The 12,043-nt window shown below is 38.7% G+C and overlaps 1 protein-coding gene across 1 annotated transcript in view; it reads left to right on the top strand.

Moving 5' to 3' along the window:
• Window positions 1-12,043, top strand: part of C6H10orf67 (chromosome 6 C10orf67 homolog) — a 159,794-nt gene that overhangs the window by 14,908 nt on the left and 132,843 nt on the right. The window contains exon 6 of the mRNA XM_078075241.1: window positions 11,261-11,381. Within this exon, the coding sequence (XP_077931367.1) occupies window positions 11,261-11,381 (121 nt within the window). The remainder of the gene's footprint in view (window positions 1-11,260; window positions 11,382-12,043) is intronic.

Below are 12,043 nucleotides of genomic sequence, written 5' to 3'. Positions count from 1 at the left end.
GTACACTCACTGATCCTGATTTACCTCCTATTCATTCTTGAATTCTCTCTGGTAATTTTCACTCCCACTACTCCAGAATTGATTTTTCAAAGGTTACCACTGATTTTCACTTTAATAAATCTAGACATAATTTCTTAGATCTCATTTTATTTGACCTATCAGCAATATTTGACCCAATGGAGAACTCTCTTCTCCAAAATTCTGTCTTCATTTAGCTTTCAGGATATCACTCACTCACCTGGTTTTCTCCCTGCCTTTCTAGTCTGTACATCTCAGCCTGATTTGCTTCTTTCTCCTCATCCCCCACCTCTTACTTACACGTTGACATCTTCCAGGAATCAGTCCTTGATTTTCTTTCTCTTGACTTTTACTATCTTGTATATTCTAATGATCTTCAGGTTTATATCTCCAGCCCAAATCTCTCTGCATAATTCCAGACCTACATATCAAACTGCCTATTTGATATCTCTTTGGGATAGCTATTGGGTATTACGAACTTAACATGTCCAAAATCGAACTACTGATATTCTTTCTTATACCTGCCCTTCTTGTCTTTCCTAATTGAGTTCATCATAGTTCTTCCAGTTGCTCTGCCAGAAAACTTGGTATACTGATTCTCCTGTGATTTACTCATCCTTTTCTTCCTGGTATAGAGAGGGAGACACTTACAAAAGGAGATATCCTTTATAAATGGAAATTTCTCTTACAAAAGAGTAACTTCTACTTTGTTTTCAGAACTTCTCCTGTGTCTGCAGTTCTCGAAATAATTAGCTCAAAATAATCCTGTGCCAAAGAGGTGTGTTTTGGGGTGCCATATTCTGCTACCCTTCAACTGGATGTTCACAAGAGAGGTCCAGCCTGGCTGTATCAATTTGGTAGTAATTAGCACAAAGATGGATGTAGGGGTGGAGGACCTGAAGAGGAAAAGAGTGAAGCAATGTTTTCCTTATTTAAAATTGAACAGTACACCATAGTGAAAGTTTAGCACTCCTAACACCATTTTCTTTGACTAATTCGTTAATAAGCATTTGTTAGGATAGACTATTCTAGGATCCAGTGAGAAGTGTCATTGCATTCTATTAATAAATATTGAAGGGTCTGTTTTCTATACTAAATTTACATGTTAATTTTGTATCTAGTTTATTCAAAAAACATAATTGTCATCTTTCCAAGACAGTATTTTATGCATAACAACTAAGCCATTATTCAGAAATCGAATTGCTGAGACTATAAATAAGGCCTGTGTAGGAACCACTTAGCTAATTTGTTGTGATGTGGGTTTCCATTCTAGGCAAGGAGGTTGCCATTTAAAATCAGAGACATTTGGAATTTGACGGGAAACTGAAGAATGAACCTTCGTGTTTCACTTAGATTCTGAATGAGCCAGATCTTTCTGAGTCAGTTACACAAAAATTTAAGGCTCAAGGGACCTTAGAGCCCTGAGTCTATTCTCCCTAGGGATGGAGAAGTGGGGTATGTCCCTTCAGGCTTATGATTTTAGAAGAATTCTTTCCTCTCTTCAAACCCTGGTTTCTGTGTCTTTGAAACAAGAAAGCCAGTCTCTTTTATGAGATTATTGGGAGGAAGACCTGAAGGGAAAATGCGTGTGTTAGTGCATACATCTTAACAAACCACATGGGACGAGTTAAGCACTCAATAAATAGTGCTTAATATAATTTTTAAACACTCTGTAGGAGGTATCTATAAAATTTTTGGACTTGATTTTAAAGCATTGTATTGTAGTGTTATAGTATTACAATACCAGAAGGAATAACTGAAAACATTCCAAGTTTTTAAGTCATATCTGGAAAATGTATGTATTTGGGGTGTTTTTTTTTACACTTTTAACTTATTTCTTTTTCAGCGTTATTGAGATGTAATTGACATGTAACATATATTCATAATAGCTACCCACATTCCATAAACCTACTGCCCACAATAGATTTTTTTGCTTAAAATGGAAAAGAAAGAACATACATGTTCAAGCTTAATGAAAAATGAAGCTGAATAGTTAAAAGGAGCTGCTTGGCACCGAGGAGGGTAAAGGATTGTATTTCTAGACAGGGAGGATGAAGCATGAGGTCTGTTAAATGTACAGTGTTGTAGAATATAAAGAAACAGGTTAAGTGACCATTTGTATTTATTATGATGACTTAGCACTCAAGATCTAGACAGGAGGCAGAAACCTCGCCAGTATTGAAATGGGGGAATATTTCCTGTTCCTTATTAAATATTAAGAAGTATTTAAACAAAAAGCATTTTTAACTAGTAAAAGGGAGTAAAAGTGGTAAAAGAAGACTCTAAGCAGTCTTGTAATAGCAAACGCAAGATGGAGCTGTGATCCCAAAGGCAGAGGAAGAGTAAACCCGAAAGGAAGTAAGAACTTAGAAGACCCTCACTCCCCCTCACTCCCACCCTCACTCACACCACCATCCAAGGCAGAGATTAAGACCTCTTGGGAGAGGACGCAGCTGGTGGCAAAGAAACTTGTCAGAGGGTGCTGGCCAGAGCTGGTCCATGGGGATGACTTGTTGAGCGGCTGGCTGAAAGATGCAGGCCGACTGAGGTTCTTCACCCTGCTGGGAGATCCAAATCTTCATTCCTGAAAGGTTCTGAGTTCTCAGAAATAACTCTCCTGGGACTCCTGGCTGGCTCATTCGGTGGAGCATGGGACTCTTGATCTTGGGATTGTGAGTTCGAGCCCCATGTTGGGTGCTGTGATTCCTTAAAAATAAAATCTTTAAAAATAAATAAATAAATAAATAACTTTCCCTCTACCCTTCAGGTTCTTGGCTGAGACTCCCTGTAATAAAACATTAACAGGAGGAAACCAAAGAGAAGTTTAATAATGTGTATACCTCCTGTATACGCAGAAGATAGCCAGGAAAATTTAGTAACTCCCCAAAATGGCCCAAGCTCCCACTTTAAATACCGTCTCTACCTAAAGACAAAAGAAGATGTTAGAGGTGAGGGGTGGAGCCATTATGGGAGGTTATCAAGCAAAGCACCGTGAAGGAGGGCACGGTTGTTATGCAGATTTAAGTACTTGCCTTATCCATTGTTAAGTTTCTAGAGCTTTAGTCATCCTCTCTTCCTGGTTCAGCGAGGGAGACTCTCTTACAAATGGAGATACCCCTTATAAATGTAAATGTCCCTTACAAAAGGGCAACTTCTACTCTGTTTTCAGAGCTTCTCCTTTGCCTGCTGGTCCTTAAAAGTAACTCAGGACAATCCTTAAGCCGAAGAGGCGTATTTTAGGGTGGCAAATTCTGCTCCCCTACAGCCTTGTAGAGAGCAAAATGGAGTCTCTCATGTCAAGCAGGGGCCTATGTCAAGCAGTGACACAAGCAGGTAAGATACTGCAGCCAGGAGACATCGCCAGGACCCAAGTCAACTGACAACAGAGGAGGGCTGCAGAGACCCACAGCCGATGAAATCCCTTTAAACAGGAAAGGATTTTGGCAGCAAGCTGTCAGTCTCTTCAGACCTGACCCCTCTATGTCTGGCCACTTAAAAAAGGCAACTGCCACTGAAAGCTCTGCCCGATGGATCTCCGAACAGAACCGAGGTCCTTGCCTGCTTGAACATCAGAAGCAGGCAGAGCCTAGGGCTGACCCAGACCAGACTGACGCCTTATCTCAATTGCGCCCCCCAGACTGACTTCGCGTTTGGTTCGTGGAACTTCCTACACCCTTCTGTTTATCTAGTTTGCTGTGTGGCTTGTCTTCTGTCCTGCTTTGTATGCTGTGTAAGAAGCCAAGTTTAATCACATGGTGAAATGTCATTGAGTTTGGAATCCTGAACCTGCTTTATAATTGTGATTTAACTTTGCTTTATGATTGAATAAAGCTGGCATTGTGGAAAGACACAACTCGTGTGTGTGCCTTTATAGCTTGCTCATAAAAAGTATGGAAATGCAAAGAAGCACCCCAGAGAATCCCCTGGGTTCCAGACATAGTCTTCACTGACTCCATTGTATACCAACAACCCACTTGATCCTTCATTATCAGAATCAATCACTACAGCCAGACCCCATTCTCCGCCGTCTGGTTCAATGGCCAAAGGACCCCCAAGCGGCTAGATATCAGCTCAATTAAATCTCATCTAATTCAATGGAACTATAGCTGTGTTTCTGGGTGGAAGTGTTCTTCCCCTGAGAACTAAGACCTCCAAGTCAGCAGATCATAAAGTTGCTGGGACAGGAAGAGATACTTTTGGGAGTGGGTTATTACGCATAATGGTGAGAGGAGCCACTTCCCTTCTGTCTCCGGGTTCCTGGACCTATGGCCGTGGGAGAGATAGTACCACATACTGATTCAAAGCACACACTGCATCCTGTAAGACAGAAACACATCCCTTATGGATCTGTCTCACCACTGCCATAATCGAATCTCCAGTAAGCTATTTTACCCTTCCATTAGGCTAGTCACTACTGGGTGATGGGATATATGGTAAGACCAGTCATTTCCATGGGCATGAGCCCATTGCTGCGCTTCTTTGGCTATGAAATGAGTACCTTTATCAGAAGTGATTATGTGCACCATGTCATGAGGGTAGATAAGGCATTTTGTAATGGATGGTGGTTCTGGCAGACGCATTATGGTCAGGGAATACAAATCCACGTCCAGAATACATATATATGTCTATCCCAGTGAGGATGATGGAAGAGGTTCAGTGTTATCAGGCTGCCACCAGGTGGCTGGCTATCCCCACCGGTTAATACTGGCATATTAGGGACTCAGTATTGATCTCTTGGTTGGCTGATGAGGCACTCCACTTGTAGCAGTCAGGCCGGACTCGGTAAGGGGAAATCCATGTTGTCGAACTCCATGCCTGCCACCATAGCCATTTCATTCAAGGGCCATTGAGCGAGCACTGGGATGGTTGCTGAAACTAACTGCTATCCACAGTGTGTGTCATTTTACCTGCTTGATCATTGGACACTTTCTCTGTGGTGGATAACTTTGGTGAGCATTCACACGAGGCACAAGTATCTTTATAGCCTGGGCCCATTTTTTTTTTTTTTTTTTTTAATTTATTTAGAGAGCATGAGTGAAGGGAGGGGCAAAGGGAGAGGGAGAGCGAGAACCTCAAGAAGACTCGGCACTGAGGACCGGAGCCTGACGTGGGGCTCAATCTCAGGACCTTGAGATCTTGACCTGAGCCAAAATCAAGAGTTGGACGCTTTAACTGGCTGAGTCACCCAGGCGCCCCTAGCCTGAGCCCCTTCTTAAAGGGTCATCCACAGAACTCTTCCCCAGACTTTCTTGTCACCAATCTCTCAGTCTTCTTCCTTCCTTAAAACTTTAAGTACATAAATTAATACAGATATGCAATTCTGGCTAGCTCTCATCCAGAAAAAGTAAACAAGAAAATGTACTACTTCAATTCTATTCAGTGGAAGGATTTTCCTTCATGGCTGTCCTTCAAGGTCACCTCTGAGTGAAGCTGTGGGGCTATAGGTATCCCCCTTCTGATGGCAGCACCCTCCATTAACCAGGCTTGAGTCTTTTCTTCCTCAGTCAGCTGATCATACAGAACTTCCCACAAGGCTGTAACTATGGATTGAGGGGGGGAAGAGGAATGGAGCTGGGGCTATGGGCTCCTGGAAATGTCTTTTCCTTCTGCTTGAGCCTGGTCTCTTATGTCACCTCCGTCTTAAGAGATTGAAGCTGCTCATGCCTAATTTTATGGTTTGGTGGGTCAGAGAAAACCCAATTTATCATGGGAAACTCAGGCCTGATGACTCATGTTTATGCATTCAGTCTTAATAGCAAGCCAGGGCTGTTTCTCAAAAGGATAATAGTCATCTATACAAGAAGGCATAAGATTTGCTCTAAAACCTAGATGTCTCTACTGTGATTTTCTTCGTGGTCCTTGCCAGAAGATCACAGATAATCCCACTATTTGTCATAGACAAATAGTGCCGTTACCTGCTGGATCATAATGTCCAAGTGGAAGGGCAGCTTGCACTACAGTCTAGATTTCTTTTATTCCAGGCTCCCATAAAAACTGGCAGCCTTACCCAGGACTTGGAAAATGGGTTGAAGTAGCATACACAAATGTGGTATATGCTGCTTCCAGTCCCCTTTGACCAACATCTCCCCATTTCCCCACCCCTCAGCCTCTGCAACCACCAATCTCTGTTTCTATGAGTTTGGGTTTTTTAGATTCCATATATAAGTGAGATCATACAATATTTGTCTTCCTCTATCTTACGTATTTTACTTAGAATAATGCCCTCGGTGTTCATCTATGTTGTCACAAATGGCAGGATTTCCTTCCTTTTTTTATGGTGGAAGAATATTCCATTGTATATAAACATTACATTTTCCATATCCATTTATCCATTAATGGGCACTTAGGTTATTTCCATGCCTTGGCTATTTTGAATAATGTTTCAATGACCCTGGGGGTGTAAATATTGAGGTAATGACTTAATTTCCTTTGGATATATACTCAGAAATGGGATTGCTAGTACATAAAGTATTCTATTTTTAATTTTTTGGAAAAAATTTCCTTTTCTTAATCCAAATTCCACTGACCAGCCTTACCTGTCATTGATAACTCCCACCTTAATGAGTCACCTCTATGGTGATTGCCAAATGCTGATGCTCTGTTTTCCTCATTTTTTTTTTTTTTTACATTTGTTACATTTATGTACCCCGTCTCCCAATCATGCTGGCTCTGTGCTGCTGCTCCTATTTGTCACACTCCCCTGCTACATTCTTGGCTACTAGGCCTGTTGGCCTTTGCCTCTGCATGGCTTCCAACCTTTCTCATCATGGAGAAATTCACTCATGTCGTTGACCACCATGTTGATTCCTCCACTCTGGCAAGGGAAAGGAATGGAAGGAATAGGTAGATGGAAAAGAAAGTGACTACATATGGTTTTAGTAAGCAGAACTGTGGGACGACTGTATCTTAGACTGACGGTACTGCCCAGGTAGATATATTTTGAGAACATTTAATAGGTAAGTATGGTACATCAGGTATATGTAACGAGAGATGAGTTTACCACTGCCTCATATTTTTACATAATATATTTTTATTTATAATTTATAAATTACAAAATAATTTATAATAAATTATTACTAGATATGTATAAATGAATATTTATAAATGTATATAAATTTATGTAAAATTTATATAAATAAATATTTATAAATAATTTATAAATAATAATATAATATTTATAAATACATATTAATAACTAAAATATAAAATTATAAAATAAATCAATAGTTTATTTATAATATAATTTTTATATAACATATTTTTGTTTACTTGTTTACTAGTTGTCTCTCCCTTTAGAATGTAAGTGCCATGAGAACAAAGACTTTGACTTGTCCACTCCTGTTACCTTTGGTGCCAGAAACAGTGCCAGGCAAACATTAGGTACCCAGTCATTCTTTGTTAAATGCATGAAGCTCAGACAAGGAGTTTGCACCTATATTTTGGAGATCAGAATAAGAAGACTGAATTTAATTCTCTTGGACAAAGGAAGGCTATCAAAGTCCTTATAGCAGGAGAGTAAAACAACCTGAGTTTTAGTAAGATACCTCTAGGAATTATGGGAATGATAGATTAAAAAGACAAAAATTTGGAGGCTTATAGTAATTTTAGGAAACTTTTATTGTCTGTATTTTGTGGGACACTTGTTTGAAAGTATAAGGATTTTATTTTTATTTCATGTTTTAAAAGATTTCCAAATGTGTAAGAAAGAGAATTTCTGTAAAATTTATAAAACACATGTTCTAGAAAAAAACCTGCCACATGTACAATTTGTCATTGATAATAGTTGTCATCCTTGAAAAGTATCAAAAACATTTTCCCTGAAATTATGTCATCACCACTTAAAAATCGGTTTTCTCTTATTCCTTATAAACTGCTTTAAAACGTTATGTTTTAAAATTTTTATCATAATTGATCATATGATTCATCCATTTCTATAGTGTAGTCCAATATCGTACTTAATTTTAACATAATAATTATAATTTAGTGGTGGTTTTCACATATGATTTTCAAAAATGGTTACAAATTTTAGGTAGACAAATTTTTAAATATTGATGATCTTTTTAGTTAATTACGATATCTTAGTCTTAAAAATTTTGATACAGGATGCCTGGCTGGCTCAGTCAGAAGAGCTTGCAACTCTTGATCTCGGGATCATGAGTTTGAGCCCCATGTTTGGTGTAGGGATTACTTAAATAAATAAAAAACTTTAAAAAAGTAAAATTAAAATTAAAAAATTTTCAATACAACAAGCATTTATTGAGAGGATTTTATGGGTCAGGACTCTGCAGTATTTGAGATCTTACCCTACTTACAAGCTAACAAGTTTGCTTGTTTCATGGCCATTCGCAGAAGACACAAGACTCCTGGGTCAGAGACAAAGGACTTTATCACCATTGCAAAAACAGTATCCAGACCCTCATATTTATTTGTGTTGATTTGCCATGCCCCCTCAGGGCCATGAGGGTGACAGTAAAGACCCATCCTGGATACCTATATACACAGTGTATTGCATTAAAGGAAGTGATCCCTGAGCTCACCACTTTCCTAGTAAAGATTATCAGCCTGCTTCTTGGCAGAAGAAAGGCATTACCTCATCCTTTAAGGCTGCTCACTGCAAACACAATTCTGAGGAATGGCCTGTGGAAAGAGTGGTCAGGATTTTGCATTCTTGGCATATGCACAAAGAATGTGCAGGGACACTCAGGATCCAAGGAGATTGCCTCTTCCAACAGTACTCTGGTAGTGAGAAAAAATATATATAGGCTCCTAAAATGAAATTAGAGCAAATCTAAAATATAATTTTCTGTGGAAAAACACCAGAAATATTAGTTGAAACTGAGATATACAATATTACTGCTGTTTCCTCCCCATCTGGATAATGCTACTGATGAGATCTGTCATCACTATGATATTAAGGAGTGTGTAGAAGCTTAGTTGAAAATTGAGTGGGGTTAATTGAAAAATCATTATATTAAGTGTTAAAAATTTTGTAAATTTAAACTTAGTCTTTCTTGGTTGAGTATTACTATACTTCAAAAGTTTTTTCCAAACCAGATGAAAAAATATACTTCAGAACACAGTAGTTGATAGTAACAAGTACCACCACAGCACCAAAACCAGGTTAACATTTCTTGAGGGCTTACTAAATGACATGCATCATTCAAAGTACTTCTAGATATTAACACAATAATCCTGACAATAACTCTATGAAATAGGCACTATTATTTTTCATAAGAGGAAACTAAGGCACAGAAAGATTAAGTAATTTACATAATGTCACATAGCTAGGATATCAGCATGCTTTCAGCTCTGACTGACAGACGCTCTCACCAATTGGTGCATTTATTATATGACACTGCAGGAAGGCCAGAGGTATGACAGGTTTTAGAGCTAGCTGAGTCAATGGCTAAACAAAGTTGGTAGTCAAAATTATTTCTGATTTTTTTAAAAAGTTCATCATCTATGTACTGGCGTTGCCCTTTGGCTGACCCCACTTGTGGTCACCAGATGGCTGTGGCACTTCTTGGCATCACTTCCACACACGGCAATGTTCAGAGTCACAGAGGAAAACTCTCCTTTGGTGTCCCTGTGTAGGAGCATAAAAAGCTTTACCCCAAGCCCCCCAGAAGATCTTTCCTCATGTCATTCTTGCCGGAACCAAGTTCCATACCCACCCCTAAAACAATCTGCCCAGAAGAATGGGATCTCTGTGATGGGCTGAGACCAGACAAGAGTTACCTTTGGCAGTGGGAATATGATCACCCTGCCCTGAATTCTGTGGGACATAAACCTGAGACCCTGCCAGCAAATAAAAAGGAGGGAAAGGGTTGCATGGGGTGCCCCCATCAGGGTCTGCTCCAGCTGGTCAGCAGACAAGAGAAGATAGAACCACACTCTGTCTTCGGAGCCTGCACTGAAAAGTCTGCTAATTCTTTTTTTTTTTTTTTTAAGATTTTATTTATTTATTTCAGAGAGAGAGTGAATGAGAAAGAGAGAGAGAGAGAGAAAGCACAAGGGGGAAGGAGCAGAGGGAGAAGCGGACTCCCCGTTGAGCGGGGAGCCCAATGCAGGGCTCGATCCCGGGACTCCAGGATCATGACCTGAGCTGAAGGCAGACGCTTAACCGACTGAGCCACCCAGGCACACCAAAAGTCTGATAATTCTACTTGGGCTTTCGTGGCTTTTTTTTTTTTAGCTGACATTTTAGAAGCTGGTAGTTGTGGGAAGTTTGATCAAATTGACGAAGAGAGAGCATCCAGAAAATTGGCTTTCTTTTTACTATTTGAGATGCCCATCATTAAAGGTCTGTAGGAAGAGTTTACAAATACTTAAACTCCTTGCCTACTCAAATTGTTCAGGAATAGAATTTGAAAATCAAATACAAGATGGTGGTGTGATTATCTCAAAGAAGAATCATCAAACTTTTTGGTTTCAAGAACTTTTATAGTCTCGAAAATTACTGGGGATCTCAAAGAGCTTTAGTTTATACGTAGTTACCATATTAGAATTTTAAAAGGAGAAATTAAGAATATATGTATGTTAATTCATTTAAAGTAATGGTAAGCCAATTATATGCTAATGTAAATAACATATTTTAAAGAAAATGAACTGTATTTTTCCCAGAATACAGAAACTCAGTATGAGTATAGTGTCATCGCTTTACATTTTTGCACATCTTTTCGATGCTTGGCTTAATGCATGATAGCTGAATTCTCATATCTGCTTCTCCATTCACATCATGCACTCACATCATCTGTCGCTTCTGGAAGACTCCCCTGAACACTTGTGAGAGCATGATAGTGGAAAAGGCAAATAAAATATTAATACTATTATGAAAATAATTTTGACCTCGTGGGTTCCCTGGAAGAGGATCCTGGAACCCCAGGGGTCCTCAGGCCACTACCTTAAAGTATTTTTGCTTGATATGCCTGTGCATAATTTATGATGGCTTTAAGCAGTAGCCCAGGTGAAACAGTAGATAGGATACTAAGAGGAGGCTCAAACTGATCATAACTCAGAAAATGGAAACAAGATGAGTAGCAGAGCAATATGCCACAGGGCAGGGACTCTGCAGGGAAAACCCCAAATCATGAGCAGACAATTCCGAGCTTTCCTCACTTTACCAGTCCCTTTGAATCTTTAAAATATAATATGATTTACACAAAAATATGTGCAATAACACATATTGTAAAGGAAATGTCTATTCTATAAAGCACTTTTACTCTCCATTTTTTTTTTCCAGACTTAGTATTTCAGATGATTTGAAGATTGGCTTTTTCTGCACAGACCATGCTACTCAAACAGATTACAGTGAAATTCTGCCACTAAAAGAGTTGAGTTCATCTACAGAAAAGCTAATACGGGTAAATTGGATTTATTTTCAAACTTCTGAGATTATTTTGGGTATTGTTTGCCTTGATGTCTCTTTCCTTCGCAGAGTTGAAATGACTAAAAATTTTAATCTTAGCGTCTTTTATAAGCTGAATTGGACGACAGTCGTGTTTTTAAAAATAATTTGTATCAACTACTGCTTATATTTATATCATGCTTATATATGTTAACCAGTTTAGTGAAGTATGTTTTTACTCTCTTTGGAATTTTCTATTTATGCTACTTTTTAGAAATTATGAAATATTTTTGGATTGTAGAAAAATGTGGAGAGTAATATAATGAATCACTGTGTTACCCACCATACAGCTTTGTCAAATCTTGATTTTCCACCATATTTCCTTTGGATCTTTTTTGATTGTAAAGAAACAGAACATTTCATACACCTCGGATATCAAGAGTTATTAAAATCCCTAATCAATAAAACTGTCACACTGGATAGCATACTACTATAAATACTCTCGTGTACTTTGTTTCTGTTTTTTCACTTAACAGTATAACTGGAAAATCATCCCATATTGGTAGTGTCCTCGTCATTTTCACAAGTGTATCTATCCGTCATAAAATGTGCATCATTTATTTAGCTATTCCCCTAATAATGGACATTTTGGTTGTTTCAAATCTTCTACTGTGATGA

The sequence above is a fragment of the Halichoerus grypus genome, chromosome 6 (assembly GCF_964656455.1).
Source record: "Halichoerus grypus chromosome 6, mHalGry1.hap1.1, whole genome shotgun sequence".
Lineage (NCBI taxonomy): Eukaryota > Metazoa > Chordata > Mammalia > Carnivora > Phocidae > Halichoerus > Halichoerus grypus.
Note: the sequence above shows the minus strand (reverse complement) of the source record. Positions and strands in the feature narration are given on the sequence as shown.